General features: G+C 40.7%; 1 protein-coding gene across 1 annotated transcript; it reads left to right on the top strand.

The window, feature by feature from the left end:
• The first annotated feature begins 9539 nt into the window (after window positions 1-9539).
• phlda2 (pleckstrin homology-like domain, family A, member 2) lies at window positions 9540-10529 on the top strand. The gene is made up of 2 exons (XM_042496570.1): window positions 9540-10114; window positions 10223-10529. The coding sequence occupies exon 1, from the start codon at window positions 9658-9660 to the stop codon at window positions 10072-10074; it is 417 nt and encodes a 138-aa protein (XP_042352504.1). The 5' UTR covers window positions 9540-9657; the 3' UTR covers window positions 10075-10114; window positions 10223-10529.
• Window positions 10530-17053: the final 6524 nt, after the last annotated feature.

Raw genomic sequence — 17053 nt, 5'->3', positions numbered from 1 at the left:
TCCATTTTTTTATTCTTTTTTGACCATGGAATGACATGCAAGAAAAATGTGTTCTTCACATATTTAACAAAACAGTCATTTTGTGGGTGAATTGTTCCTTTAATGGAAATCCCTTCAAAATGGAAACCTGGTGACCAGGTCATTCAGAATTCACCTGGACTTTGTTGTGGTGATAGTGGAGCGGATAATGACAATAATTTTCATTTCAAATGAAAGATTCCTTAAAACTAATACCAACATATTAGTGAAAGCAAAACTTGAGGAACATAATGCTAATGTAGATTTAAATCAAAGGCCAACCAATGAATGAGCAGTAAACATGCAAAGGGGAGAGCTCAGCTGTCTCTTTAACCTCTCCCGACAGCACCTGCTGTGCGTAAACAAAACCTGCCACAAACTGCAAAGGGTTCATGAGAAACTATGTTCAGGAAGATCAGCGTCCTTGGGGAGAGTGGAGCACAATCGCCTCCAAGAGTGAGACCAAACAAGGATGTGACTAACACTTCAGCACGGGTTTCACAATGTCTTTCCTGTCGCCTCAAGCCAAAACTCTTTTTAATCCCCCCATCATCTTCTTCTGCACTGTTTAATGTTGTATGTGAGTGTCAGGTGGTGGAAATATGGAGAGATTTTGACAGCTGTTGACCAAAACACTACCCATGCATTATTTTGAATTAGTTTATTGATTTCTTTTGCTTTGGGTTGGAGCATGTTCAGTCTACCTGACTGGCACGTCTTTGGATGACTGGGAGAGAAGGCAGTGTGACAGTGTGGGGAGAGTATGGAAACTCTTTGTTAAATAAACGAGGGAGTGGAATCAAAACCTGGTCCAACCTCTGCGTCACTGTTTCTCTAAAACCACATTTTGGGGAAACATTAGAAGGAGCTGTGGAAGAAAGGAAAACATTCAAAAGTATGCCAAATGTACCAGTTATCAGAAAGTTCTCTTGAATTTGTTACATTAAAGTGGCTTGTCGACCAGGCACACTTTGTTCCTTCATGTTTATCCTTGTGTGCTTAACATGATTGACCATAATCTTATTTGCTTTTCTGCATTATCACTCGTTATCTTTCTGCCTGGTATGTGTGGGAAAGTAAGCTCCACACCCAATCACAGCATAGCAACAGGGCAGAACACCTCTGTCTGGATTTATGAATGAACAGTGAATGAACAGGAACAAGGTGTGGCATGTTTAACCTGAATCACGCTCCTCAACTTCTGAGCACAGATAAAGCTGTCAGTCAGACCTGAACTACATGAACAGGAACTAGGTTACATAAAATGAAATTAGGGGCCAGGCTTCTTTGCATGCACAGTATGCATACTTAACATGCTGCGCCATGCTTACCTTTATTTCAAGGTAAATGCTGACGGCCATGACAGAAATTGACACGACAAAAATTTCTTTTGTACGTACAGAGACTTTTATGCTTTGTTCTCCCTCCAAATATTGCATCACATCACATATTTCTGGTGAAGTCTTTACATTCCTGGTGGTAATTCAAGGTAATCACTCAGTGAATCTTGATTTGATTAATGAGCTCTAGTCAAATTCAGACCTGTTGATTCACTGTTGCAGAAATGAGCAATTACTGCGAAAATTTCCTGACTAATTCATCACCTTTTCAATGTCCCGCTAGGCTATATGTGGATTATCTGACAATAAGGTATTGTGTTAGCGCTCTGCTTTAAAGGAGCAGTGTGTAAGATTTAGGGGATTTAGTGGCATATTGCAGTGAAGACTGCAGATTGCAACCAGCCGAAACCTCACCCAGTTAGGATTCTGGAGGTTTTTTCCAGATGGCAAATTATCTGAAAAGGTCTATTCCTCTCCAAAACAAACCATCCAGGTGATTTAAACCGGTAAAAACACTGAATAAAACAGTTTCAGGTTACAAATCAGTGTTTTTCTTGCACCGTTTGGCGTGTCACAGACAGGCTGCTAGCTTAGCTCCTGCTAATGTGTGCTCACAACAAACAGGTCTGATGATGTAAACTGGTAAAAACTCTGAATAAAGCTATTTATGTAAAAAGCAACAACAACAACAAAAAAAATCTATGTTTTTCTGACGCTGCTTGTCACGGAGGAGCTGCAAAGTATGGTAACTGATGCAAAAACGCAAATGGCCTTTTCTAGAGCCAATGCTTGGTTTGTCTCATCTGGGCTACTGTAGAAACATGGCGGTGAAACATGACGAGATGAAGACCTGCTCTATGTAGATATAAACAGCTGATTTTAAGGTAAAGAAGAAGTAGTTAAACACTGAGGAAAACATACTTATTATATTAAAATTCATTTCTGCCAATATATCCCCCTCAATCCTACACACTGGACCTTTGTTTCTGCATAATGTGATAGATAAACCGTCGCAAACCTTTTGGTCATGGAGTACAGGCCTACAAGAGGCTAAACCATCAACCCTAGAAGTCCAGTCTGTTGCCTTACTCCCACCACAGATTAGTTTTAGTTCAATGGAAAGACTCTAGGTTTATCATATAAGCCGCAGAGAAGCTATGCAGACAGCAAAGTCAATGTAACATTCCTGGCAGGGAGAAGGATCACAGACCTGCATACCTGCCATTCTTTGCAGAGTCAAATTGGCAAGAATGACGCGTGGACTCTCCGAGCAGACACGCTAGATCACATCTCTCCCCGGAGTCTCTTCAGGTGGCTCATGCAGTGTGTGTAAAGGAAGTGTGGTTATTGCAGACTGCATAGTTCCTACTCCTTTGTATGAGAGCTGTGCTTCATGTGATAATTAGAGTGTTTAATATGCAATGACATTTATGAGATAGTTTCCTCTTGCCAAACAGCATTCTGGAGATACATATGGCTAGTTAAGGAATGTGAATAATTGCACATAATTTAATTAGGCTACTGTCCTTCCATTTCACTACATTTTAGATAGACATGATTTTGTTTTTCTAGATTACATTAACCCAAAAGCTGTAGTGCCGTTTTTTGTTGTTTTTTTTGCAGGTTACTATTTTAAATATAAATTTGTCTTAAAAAATATGCATTTTTATTGTTTAAACTAGAGTTGTTCCAAAACCGATAACAACATTGAAAATTCCTCCTATACTGCCCAAAATGCTGGATCAGTTATCACCGATACCATGTAAGTTATTGATAAACTTAGTAGTTTCACATGTGGATAAAACAACAGTTTTCCTGAAAAATCAATTACTCGCCCTCTGACAGTAGCTTACACAGCAAGCTGTGCCGTGCAACCACTGGCAACTAATTTCCAGTAAAAAGTGTAACGTGTTGTCATCAGTAAATTGTCAGATTAGATAATGACAGAAAGCTCTATGGCGTTTATTTTCTGTATGCATTTGTTCGTGTTTGGTGCTGACCTGAGCCCTCTCATACAGCAATTCACTATCATTTTACATCCATACAGCTGTTAATTTCTTTCTTCGGTTGATATGCACGTGCAGGAATGAGAAAGTATTGGGAAGGAAAAAATGGCATTAAAACATCTCTAGATTAAACAGCACACAAGTTTAAAAGAGATAACCCTTTCTCGACCAGCTATAAATCTAAAATGTTACTTAACTGTCAATGGAGCAATAATAACCTATTGATATATAAAATACTGGCAGCAGCCATTCTACATAATGAGCTCTTTTGATTCTATTTTTTTTTAATGCAGGAAGTCTACTTGTAATTGCCGATTTTAACACTCTTGTATTTCTACTTAAAGATATTAATAGTTATTCAACCACAACATAAGTCTCTGGGGCTGTAACATAATGTGATGTAGCTCTGAGCCTCTTGTTGGCCATCTTTAACTGCCATCATGCAGTACGTGGCCAGTTCCTCATGTCTGTTTTCATTGTTCTCCATCGGTTCCTCCTGCAGTATTGTGTTTGACTCTGCACTGCACTCATCAGCCATTTGTTCTTTTTCCCACGCTGCTGAATGCCAGCGTGGCCACAAACACACACACACAGGGCTTATCAGAACAATGCCTCAAATAGCTCTGGAGTCTCATCACAAGGGCATGTCACCAAAGAGCAAAAGAGCAGAAGAGGATGTGTATGTGTGTGTGCGTGCATGTATGTGTGTGTGTGTGTGTGTGTGAGAGAGAGAGAGGCAAGCCAAAGTCATAAACGTGTCACAGTATGCAGCTGTTACCTGCGGGCTCTGCTGTACTTGTCAGCGGCCCATCAAGGCCAGCTCATCCATACTGCTCCCCATTGTTAGGAGACTATGTTTAGTTCCCTGTCTGACGGAGGCTTCACAATGTATGTAAACATAATGAATGCACACAAAAAACATGCAACATCAATTTACCAGCAACACTGTGCAGAAAGAAACAAAAAAAGCAAAAGCCAAGTTAAGAAAAAAGTTGTTTTTACCTAATTTTCAATGGCTTCTTTTATTCATTTGATGGTAACATTTTCCAAGGTCTTAATTATCCTATATAAAACCACAAGATTTTTTGTTTTGCTTACTATCAGGAGTGTTGAAAAAGTCATATGCTTGAATTAAAGTCAGACTCAAGTCACAATTTTGATGACTTTAGACATGATTTGATCAAATCAAGGAGACCTGTAACTCGACTTGGATTTTACTACCAATGACTCATGTCAAGTGTGCCATGAATCAGTTCCTGAATCCACTAACATTAATACCTTTCCTTCCCTGCAAGTCGAAACTTAATCCCCCACATCCACTTTGTTTTAATCAATCCGATTGCAATTTAGCGATTTAAACTATGTGGTGGTGGGCAACAAATAATAAACTGCAGTATGCAAAATGTGCGGGTCAAAAATAACATAGCAGAGCTGTAACTTCATTTAACATTTGAAATTGCAGTTGAAATTTAGTATGGAAAGCTGAAGCTAATATTAACATAGTTAGTGAGCTAATTCTTTGCTAACATTAGCCAAACAGCTAAGTGCCTTTTTAAAAAAAAAACATGTTTTAACAAATAAATACAATGGCATTGCATTTGGTGAGGAGTGCATTATGACTAATTTAGGACTTTTAACTTAAGTTAAGGACTTTGGAGTTGACTTGGGAATTGACTGCAAATACTTGAGACTTGACTTCCTGAGAATGACTTGTTCCCACCTCTGCTTACTGTTCTCTGAAGTAATTATCATGTAGTTTAAAGCTGTGCTTAAAGTGTGCTTAGTTTAACTGCAGGGTGTGACTGTTAATAGTCCACACCTTTAGGCCTATTTACAGTTTATTGCTGCTGTCCTGGCCACATCTCTCTTTGATCGGAGATTTTAAAATCTTTGTCAGACCAATTTACAGGCTAAAGCGGCTATAATCAATAATGATTAACAGTGAATCACATGGTTATTTGTATGTTAAAGGGATCGCACTTCACGATAAATCCACATACAGACGCCACCGGACTCTGCAGTTCCTCTGAGCTCAACAGAGTTATAGGTTTTTAAAATGGATTGTGTTGTTTTTCTGGGGTTTATATTTCAAAAAAAGAATAAAGCATGCATTTAAACTGAGCAATTATGAATAATGAAATCCTTCAAAAAAAAAGTTCACTCTGTATAAATGTATCGTGACTTGCTCTAAATGGCTGTAACAAAGTTCTGCAGTCCTGTTTTATGTAACCTCCCCAAATCTAGCAGGCTATTAATATAAATAGATTAATCTCTAAGACATACTGATTTATTTTCAGTCTAAACAAGTCAATTCAAGTACGGTTCTCTGAGTTGCCGTCTTTTGTATTTTGGGTGTTTTGTGCTGTGACTCAGTAAACACTCTGCAACTTCATGTCCCAACATGACTACCAAACTCTGGGCCCTTCTGGTCCTTCCACCTGCTGTCTTGTCACACCCATGTGCCCCATGGCTGCAAAACCTCATCACACTGAAGAAAACAAATACAGGACGACAGACTTGTAGTTGTTTTGTTGTCCTTGTGCTCAGCAGCTCACATTTTATCTGCTCATTTCCTGATCAAAACTCCTCCTCAGTTGATGCAGGTGACACATTATCTCACTTCCTTTCTTTATGTCTCTGGGAGTTTTATTTTGTCTGTGTGGAGACAGTGAGAACCAGAGAGTGCTGATTTGAACCCAGTGTTGTCAAAACACACCTCCTGACATTTGTCACACAGTCTGACTCCCAACAAAATAAGTTGAGCTTTCACAGAAGCCAGAAAAACAAAGGAAACAGTGACACATTGAGTTTTACTGCTGTTGGAGTTGTGTGAAGAGTTATTAAAGGGAAATTATGTCAGCCTGACATGTTGTTTTGTTTAAAGACTGAGGGTTTACTGTGGATCATATATATTTTACTTTATGCATGTAACCCATTACTGCTTCTTCAGATTTCATTTAGTGTTACAATTTCTTTACAAAGTCTTTCTTGTCCATCTTTTCTCAGAAAAACATACTAATTTAAACACTAGTCTCCCATGTTATTTGTTATCCTCCAACCTCTGTCACAGAGAATAAAAATTATGATCCTGATAGACACAACATAGTCATCCACACGTGCACTCAAACACACCTGGCCCTCCTTTAGCAAGCAAACACCTCCAAAGTAAGGCACACCACCGCACACTGAGTCATCGCCTGGGCATGTCTGCGCATCTCCACCGCACACAGAAACTTATATGTGCACACATGTACACATCACACACACATACTGCTGGGCAACAAAGAGAAAAAAACCCTGAAACAAAAGGGTGGTAAAGAGATAGTGGTGCACCTCATTATTTAACAGAAGCCAACATGTTGTCTGACTCAATACACACATGTGGTTTCCTTTTCTTTTAAGTCAGAGGATTAATCTGGCCGCCACATCTTGCTTCAGTGTCAGCACTCATGCATGTGCCGTTAAAAGTGATTCACCATGGTTACGCCTTTGGTGCACTCAAATGTCTGAATGATCCCAGTGGCGTTGATGTGTGAAGTCTTTCGGGTGGTTTTATTTAACTCGTGTTGGCACAAAGTGGTTTGATTCCCTACAGGGTCATCCAGAAATTTGCTTGATATCTGGAGAACTCTGGAAGTGTGCGTGCGTGTGTGTGTGTGTGTGTGTGTGCATGTGTGGGTGTGTGGGTGGGTCCACAATGACATTTCACTTCCGGAGGGAAACTGGGGGGGGAGATGTTTCCAAAACGTCTGAGAGTGGAGACTGATAGCGAAGCAGACAGGAGAGCCTGAAGTGGTGCTTGGCACTCGTTCGCCACTGTGCACATAATCGATGCACCCTAGCTGTCATATCTGAACTGGACACTGGGTTCAGGGTTGTGTATGTGTGAGTGATGATAAGTTGATGACATCTGCCTTCTTACCACGTCCTCCTGCTGATTCACAGGCTGGGGCTGGGTGATACCACTTTATTAGTTTTTTTTGGGGGGGGGGTAATGGATCCTTTTGATGCAAGCATCGGTACTCTAAGTGTAGACTTGGTAACGGTAGTATCACTACTTTTTGGACTGATGCCTCTGACACAGGCCCTAGTAGCTCAGTAATACACTGTCAGTGTCAGTCTGACATGAGCATTACCAGCACTGAACCAGTCAGGTGACAGACAGAGTGACACTGCAGCAAGTTGTTAGTGAGGCGGCAGATGTGACCTATGTGCAGTAATATCAAAGGGCATATCACTCGTTTAATATGGCTTTCATTTTTGGCTATTGTCACGGCAGGTTGCATCAGTATCAGGTGACTGTATCCAGCTGGCACCGGATGTCAAAATGTTGTCAAACAGACGTTGGACTCTTATATCAGACAGATGTTAAATTTAGTTGGAGTGAGAATCAGGTTGACAGTATTTTAGATTTGTAACATCAGAATTTCTCCTTGTGTGGGAGGAACATCATGACGTTTTGCAGACACTGGGGTTTGATTGCTGAATAACACAACTTACAACCAACAAAATATTAAAGTCATCTGTCATCAGTATCCATCCATCCATTTTCATCCGCTTATCCGTGGCCAGGTTGTGGGGGCAGCAGGCCAAGCGAAGTGCTCCAGTCAACCCACAGGACGCGGTTGTAAGCTTTTGCCAACTCTATAAAGCACATGTAGACTGGATGGGCAAAGTCCCATGACCCCTCCTGCAATCCTGCAAGGGTAGAGAGCTGGTCCATTGTTTGACCAGGAGGGAATCCAGTATTTTCTTTGTCAAATTTATGTTGGCAGTGTTAGATGTTGTCCTGACATTGAATTTTGGTCACCTGACATTACAAACGTATCAGTGTCTATTGTCAATGGTAGCTGGGTATAAAATCAGGAAACGATTATAACTGACTCTTTTTCATTGTTTCATTGTTTAAACATACTGATACAAAAATAATTTTTTATTGAAATAGTCAGTGTAATGTGTTTATCAAAATGAAAAAAAAAAAAGGTCATAGTAATAGAGATGTATGAGTAGAGAAGTAGTAGAGAGTAGTAGAGAAGTATGTCATAAAAAATTAAAAAACTGTACTGTATGTCATCTAAAAAGTCATTCTATAGTATGTTTTAAAAAATGTTAAAAAAAAATCATAGTATAGAATGTCTTAAAAAAGGTCATAATATAATATAGAATCACAATGAAGTTTTAGCTGTTTCTTCCCAATAGCATCCTCATTTTTATATCATAATAAGAATTTATAAAAAGCGAATCACAATGAAGTTTAGTATCCAACTCAATCTACCATAATCTGATAATTTAACTTGATGGATGCGGCATTGCATAGAGTTTCAGCACTGAAAAAATGCGTCTATGATACGTTTATTTGTTACCTCACATTTTCAAAGCAGTTGGGGATTTTCAAGCAGCTTAAATGTTTAACAGTGCATGAAAACTATTTCTGCTTACTTTTTGTCCATTTTTGGTGTCTGTGACTGCTGAGGAAGTTTATACCTATCTTTGCTCTCTAAACCTTATAACCTATTCTGTTTTTGTAGCTGCTGACACATCTGATGAATCCTCTGCTCACTGAATGGAAACTGTATTCGTGGGCTGTTTGGGTGTATTTCAGCAGCATGAAATCCACAGACAGGAATAGCAGAGTTTATAAAACACCACTGAGGTGAAACAAGTTTAGTCTGATGTATTACCTTGTCAAAGAGTCACTGGAGAGCAGGGTGGCACGGCAGCACCTACTTGGCACAGTGAAGGTTTATTAAGGGAATGAATTACCCGGCTGTCATGGAAAAAAAAAAATCTGGATCATAAACTTTAACAGGGAATTCAAAAATCCCTCTGAAACCAATGCTGATATTAAAGTCACAGCCAGACTGGCTTTTACGCATGTGCTCAGCTCACTCAGCGCACATCTGGTAATTGACCGTATTAGACTGAATCACTCACTGCAGAGTGGGCAAACAGACTAATCTCCGCAGTAGGATGTGGATTAGTAATTAACATGTTGGGGGTGTAATTAGGTCCACGTTAGGACTTCCTTTGCCCTCTTCCCCCAGCCTCCGCCGCAGCTTCCGCCCACACACAGCCTTGAATTACTCCACTGGCAACTGTTGATGCATTCCCAAGTCATCTGACGTCAAGTGGGAAGGGCCCAGGCCAGAGTAGACTATAAAAATCCTCTGCTACCTTATTCCATTCACAACGCAACTCTGGATTACGAAAATCTCTAGCAGAGAAGCTCCTTCCTCGGGCTCCTCGGACAGACACAGCAGGGGAAGTTTCACAAACCTGCCCGACATAAAAAAATGAAAATGTCAGCGGCGGAGATCAGCCAGGTCCTCAAGGAGGGAGAGCTGGAGAAGAGGAGCGACAACCTGCTCCAGTTCTGGAAGAGGAAGACGTGCGTCCTGACCACGGACAGCCTCAATATTTACGCCGACACACAGAAGCGCTCCAAGGGCAAGGAGCTCAAGTTGCAGTCTATCAAGAAGGTGGACTGCGTGGAGCGCACCGGAAAGTTCGTCTATTTCACCATCGTGACCACAGACAATAAGGAGATCGATTTCCGGTGCTCTGGAGAGGAGAACTGCTGGAATGCAGTGATCACAATGGCCCTGATCGATTACCAAAACAGAAAGGCCATCCAGGACTTTAAAACGCGGCAGGACAATGAGAGCGCGTCGCCCGGACAGCAGGAGAGGCGCATGGCGAGGGCGCCCTGAGCCGCTGTAGGGACTCCGGCAGTGAACCACTCCTAATATGGTGAGGGACACACCGTGACACAGAGCTCACAATATATATGAATAAACATTAACTGTAGCTGGACGCAGTGGGAGCATCTCTAAACTAACGACTTTTATCTCCTTCTAGTGTCAAAGTGGACCATAAAGAAATAATATGCGGACCAAAAGGAAGACGAGGTCATCCGGTCCGGAGATGAAGGATTGTTCGGGGCTGAGCTCTCGGAGAGAGTTGGGACAACTCATCTAAAACCCAAAGACGGGAAAGACTTTCAGCAGCTCCACACACAGGACTGAACCCTTGAATTGTCAAAACTATTTCAAGTCTGCTCTCCTGGGAGGAATGACTCCTAAAATCATGATGTTAATTTATTTGTTTCCAGGATATGGTGTTACTGGCAAACAGCTTGTGTTGTTTAAATTATTTACTATTTCAACTGTGTGTTGAGTGTGTATTTATTTGAATAAATATTCATGCATTTTTGACATAACTTTATACTCTCCGCTACTTTTGTTCTTCATGTCTCGACTAGAAGCCTTTTTTACTTCAAGGTCTGTCAGTATCTCATTACAGCGTTATAGAGTCAGTAACAGTATATTTGACACTCGGGGACACTTTTCACCAGCAGCATTTCTTCATAAATGCCAGACATGCATCAGTAAAAAGGGAGTGGAGGACAGGAAAGTCCCTTTCCTCTCTGCTGTCAGGTGGAATGTGACTCTTGATTGTCACTGGAGGGTTTCAGGCTTGAGTCATTACTGATAAGCAGATTTGGTCAGCAGCATGGGCCACTTAAAAGACTCAGTGGTGCTTTTCAAACCTTAACTGCTTCTGAGGTGTGGTGGGTTCATAGGTCGCCACTTTGTTGGGATGGAAATGCTAAAAAAAAAGAAGTTACATTTAAAAACTGACAATTGTAATGCGTTACATTGTTGTTTCTGACTGAGCTTCACAAAAGCTGACACCAGCTAACATTCAGGCGGCTTTTCAAAAGATGACAAACTCCTCCCTGGCCCCCTTATCAGGCGCCCTTGTTCTTTACAAGGGAGAAAACACACAGGAAGTCCACTTAACTGCCCTGTCATCATGATGTAAAGGCTGTTTCAGTGGTTATAATTTGACACCCGGTGCACGCCTATTTAATTACTGTTATAAACCCAGTGAGCATGGCTTTAGTAATATTGAGAAAGACTTGCAAGAGCTATGAAAGAGGGATTATAAAAATTTTAAATTAACAATATAGCTATAATATTGGCTGTATAGTAGCCGATACAGTGTGTTGGTTAGGCACATTTAACAGGTACGTGTTGGAATTTCTGGCTTACTTTTTGTACTTGTCAAGCGTGTCTTATATCTACAGTACAAACAATACATTTTAAACCCATGAAAGCAAGTATGTAGAAAGCCTATGAAGAAGACAGAACACTGAAGGTTTCTGTAAGTCACCGTGACAGTCATTGATTCTTGATTCTTTGGAAAATAGTCGGCTTAGATATTTAATAAACTTTATTTCTGCACATTTCAAAACAAGAGTTTGAAGATGCTTTACAGGTGCACAATACAATACCATAAAATACAAGAATTTATAGGAATGGCAATAAAAAAATGGATCTGATGAGCTGATTTGAATTTTAATGAGAGTGTAATTTACAGTGTTGGAGATAAAACAGTGGAAAACTAAAGGGACAGTTCACCCCCAAATTAAGTTATAGATTTTCCCTCTTACCTAGTGCTATAAATAAATGTAGACTTTTTTGGTCTGAGTTACCAAGTGCTGGAGATATCAGCAGTAGAGATATCGGCCTTCTCTCACAGGGCCAAAAAAAAAAAAAAACAAGTGCATTCTTCGAACAATTCAACAGCAATGTGTCTCATGACTCGCTTACTCAAGATAATCCACAGACTTTGTTGTGAGCGGTGTCATGAAGGAACTCTTTTCTTTCTACCAAACTACTCCCACCAACTGTATCAGTGTGTAAAGGGACGCGTGCATCTACTTATGGACGAGTTAATTCCCTCAACGAATCACTTAGCTGGTCTTCCATTATCCTTGCCACTGAATGAAAGAGGATTCAAGAGTTTTTACTGAGCTAGCCAACATTACAGCTCTGGCAAGGAGGATGCCATTAATGTTTATCACAGTACAAACCCCTTGTCCATGTATAGACGTATGCTTCCTTCTGTGCTTTCATAGAGTTGTGTATGCCCACATGAAACTGCTCACAGGAAGATCTATGGACAGTGTGTTTTCTGGAAATATGCATTACTGTCAAGGTTTTCAGTTGTTATTGTTGTTCAAATGCCCTGTTATTCCATTGTATGAAAAAGACTGGCAGAAACCTCTATGGCTGATATCTCTAACAGTTGCACACTAAAACAATCTAGACTAATAAATAGCACTACAGAAAAGAAGGAAAATGTGTATTTTTGATTTTGCAGTGAACTTTCCCTTTAACCCACAATGTTTTTATTGAATACTTTGTGGACAATAAAAAAAGACGTGTCCTCTCTGCCCTCAGCCCTCCTGCAAATAAATACCTCCGGTCATAGATCTTGTGGAGTGGAAGTGTGTGTGTGAGCACAAATGCCCAGAGGTCAGAGGTGACAGAAAGTTGAATCTCTGGCCCGCGGTAATGAAGTGTATAGTGGAGTCACACTCCTCCCCGTCCCATCCCTGTGTACAGCTTTGAAGTAGGATTACACTACAATGAACGCATCAAAGGGTTAGACTGATCTGAGGAGTATTACCGGAGCGGACGGGCCTCCTTTCTAAAAATACAGCTTCGCAAATTGGCACCACTTTAATCTCACACACACATACATACACACCTTTGGCCCCTGAGCCATCAGCCACATGGGGTATTCTTTGTCACCAGTGCGTGCTATTCTTTTCGAAACAATCTGATGCAGAAAAGTGCTTTTTGTTTAAAGGGACATTGAACCCTCAAAATCAAAAATACATTTTTTCCTCTTACCTGTAGTGCTATAGATTGTTTTGATGTGAGCTGCTGAGTGTTGGAGATATCAGCTGTAGAGATGTCTGCCTTCTCTCGAATATAATGAAACTAGACAGCACTCAGCTTGTAGTGCTCTAAAAAACATGTAAAAACTCAACAGCAATGTCTCTCTCCAAAAATCATGACCTGGTTACTCAAGATAAGCAACAAACATTGTTGTGAGCAGTTTTGTGTAGGAACTATTTTCTCTCTACCAAACTACACCCGCCAACTGTATCAGTGTGTAGAATGAAATGTTCAGCTTCTTATAGAAGAGTGAACTCCCTTACTGAATCACCATGTTGGTCTTCCACTATCCACACCGCTAAAGGAAATAAGATTTCAACAGTTTAACCAAGTAGATGCACACTTTCTTCTGCGCACTGATATGGTTGGCCAGCGTTTATATTAGAGAGAAAGCAGAGATCTCTACAGCCGATATCTCCAACACTTAACAACTCACACGAAAACAATCTGAAATGATAAATTGCACTACAGGTAAGAGTGAAAACATGAATATTTGATTTTGGGGTGAACTTGTCCTTTAAGCATTTCAGTCAAAGCTTTGTTTTCATAATCTGCTGCGCATCTAGTTGTGTTTTTTCCATCCTTGCTCATCCGGAAACAAACACCACCACTAAGAAGAAGGACTCACCCACTGTGTCTCCCTCTCTCATCTCAGGCTGTATAAACATCCTCTGACGCAGCACTGGCACACACTCAGGCCATACTTGGCCTTGGCGTCATTGCTCCATAGGCCATCATTATGTGGATGGGCTATGCAACAGTGAATGCATTGTTAGATTGTTGAGGAAAAAAGATACATAAAATAACAAAGATGGATGATAGATAATTGTGTGCAGGGCCATAACCTGTGTACACGTCTTCAACTAATCTTCAGTTTTTAAACAGAGCAGGACAGACTGTCTGATTCGGAGGCGTTTATTGTAAACATGAGATGCGGTGCTGACAGGCTGAGGCAGTGTGTATGGAGTAACAGCTGAGCGGGGTGTTTTGAGGTGAAGGTCGATGGCCAGAAGAAACTTGTCTGACTCCCACACAAACAGCAGTAACTCTACAATATGTCAAGGCATTCATCTGTATTGATATGCAAATATAAATCTTTTATATTGTGCTCTTTGTGGAGTAGTTTGCCTCAGCATGAAAAAATGACTCAGAGCGCTGTGCCATACAAAGACCGAGAGCATTGCCAGGGAGGAAAATTTAAGAAATGTAAGGGGTATTTAATGCTTTTTTGAGAACCAAATAGTGGGCTATGTTTGGAAAAGTCACAGTGCTTAAAAAGTTGAGTAGAGCTTTCATCTATATCTCATCGACCATCTTCAGTCTTCTCACAGTCTTGTTTTCGCTTGTGTGAAAATTACAAACATAAATCACATGATGACTTTTAATTTCATACCCTGAAGCATTTTTTAAAATGCAATTGAAAACTCTGAAAAGTTACCAAGTGGACTCTTGAATGTAAAAAGTTTCATTAAACACGATCCGTTCACTTCATCGCAACAGGATGAAAGAGGCATCTTTCTCTGGATTGGAAAATGAAAGGGTTTTAATTTTTTTGGACTCTAAATATAGACAAGTTGTGATTCAGACTGTAATCATGATTCTACTTTTACATATAATCCTACATTGTGTGGTCTTAAAACGCGCACAGAGCTTGTCTGGACATTTCAGAAAAGTAATAACACTTCATGTTTGATGACGTGTTAGCACATCTTCACAGCGTAACTTACAGGTTTTCTTAAGTATGCGTCATACCTCAGAACACCTCCTCAAACTTAATGAGGTTATCACTTTGCTTCCCGTAAGCCGATAACATAGGAACTTCTATCTTTGCTTCACTTCAACCTGTTGTGTCATTTTCTCGCTCACACTTCCCGTCAGAGTCCAATCTGACGCCAGCAGGACACAACACTACTGCTTCATGTAAATACAGATCTCCTAAAACCCAAACAGCAGAGACGACCAGGATGTTAGGCGAGGCCTCAGGAGATAGTTTGATTACTAACAGCCTCCAGGATCTGTTTCATACATGACCCATTAATTATGTAACTTAATGGGTTTTTTTTCTTTAATAAGCTTGAAAGGTTGCGGAAAGCTGGTCTATGGGTTTTTATAAACCACAGGAATGGGATTACCTTAGAGAAGTGCTATTCACTGGCTTGTTTTACCCGAGAGAAACTCTTTAGGTATTTCTCCTCGTGACGCATGACTCAGGTGAATGCATATCTGAGCACATACCTCAGCAAACACAAAGACAGTTAAACACCCTCAGGCTATAGCTGAGGTAGTCACCAGGCTTCTGCTGTAAGCTGAACTTCAAAATTGGGTCACAAAAAATGAATCTGAGTGTTTGACCAAAGTCAAGCTCTCCATGATTCTCTGCTGTTTCCCACTTATCATTCCTCCATCCAGATAAAGGTCATCTGATTCCCAGATCTGGTCTTGCGGATAAATTGGCCAACCCCCCCCCCCCCTCATCTTATCCACAGAGGCGTCATTCTCATAATCGTCTGTAGCCATGACAACAGTGTTTGTTTTTAATGGGACATCCATTTCTGTCTGCTGAGTCACCAGGAAAGAACTCCCCAGATCTGCATCTTCAGCTCTTGTTTCTGCCCACTCTCTGGCTGTTTGCCACAAACCTGTAACTCAAATAACCTCAGATGCTCGAGCACTGCATGCACTTTTAACAATCTTCTAAACCTCTTGTCAGGAATAATTGGACCATAACATCAGCTGAGTGGTGACTTGTCATTTGTGAGACATTCCCTTGATGCATCCTAATAGCTCTCTACACCCAGACCACATCCGCTACTCCATAAATACAGAAAAGAGTCTACATCCACAAGCAAACTCAATATATGTCAGAGTAAGGCGATAATTCCCCCAATTACGACGGACGTTCTCTCTTTGAGGGCCGTTTTTTAGGATGAGAATCTTACAAATGTAGCACCTCTCATATCTAAGACATGCATGTGTATTGGATATTCACAACCACACAACCACGCACACATGATGTATATATACACACAAAGAATCGGCCTGGCTGCACCGCTGAGGGAGATCATGTTGCTTAAGACCCAGCTGTCCAGAGAGAAGTCTCAAACAGAGAGAGGAGACGCTGTTAGGAATGTCTACAAGGCAGTGAGAGGGGGCGGACAGCCGAGGATGAGAAAGCTCCACGTGCCCCCCGTGGCCTGAGGAAGAGGGCAAAGTTTAGTATCAGATAGAGCAGGCTTCATACGTTAGACTTGGACTCATGGTGGACACAAGTAAGGATGGGACTAAGGCTCTGACTTGGATGTTTAAGTGAAAACATCAAAGTTTTGACTCATTTATGAGATGAAAATGTTCCAGTGCAGAGTCATTTGAAGATGCAAACAAACATGTTTTCAACTCCCCTCCACTCTGGTGGTATGATTGTTGGCGCTGTTGTGCAGAGACAACTGGATCGATTTCTGTTTTCCTCAGAGCTTCCGCCATTTCCGCTATTAGGGATAATGTTTTTCATTATTTTTTTGATTGATACTATGACATTTTCTTGATATTTTGATGACAAATGACATATACCATGACCACACTATACTATGATTTTTTAAAATGAAAACGACACTATGATATTTTTCTCAGTATTTTTTTAAATCTCAGTGATTTTTTAAATAAATACTATTCTGTGAGTTACAAACACATGCATTTTTTTAAAAGATTTTTTGGGGGGACTTTAATGCCTTTAATGTATAGGAAAGACTTAGAAAACGTGAAAGGGGGAGAGAGAGGGGGCAACATGCAGTAAAGGGCCAAGGCTGGAATCAAACCTGCGGCCGCTGCAGCGAGGACACAGCGTCTGTACATGGTGTGCCTGCTCTCACCACTGAGCCACTGGACACCCCAAACACATGCACTTTTGTTAAAACTATAAAAACTGAACTGAAAGGAAAAC

The sequence above is a fragment of the Plectropomus leopardus genome, chromosome 11, assembly GCF_008729295.1.
Source record: "Plectropomus leopardus isolate mb chromosome 11, YSFRI_Pleo_2.0, whole genome shotgun sequence".
Lineage (NCBI taxonomy): Eukaryota > Metazoa > Chordata > Actinopteri > Perciformes > Serranidae > Plectropomus > Plectropomus leopardus.
This window is presented reverse-complemented; position numbering and strand designations above follow the sequence as displayed.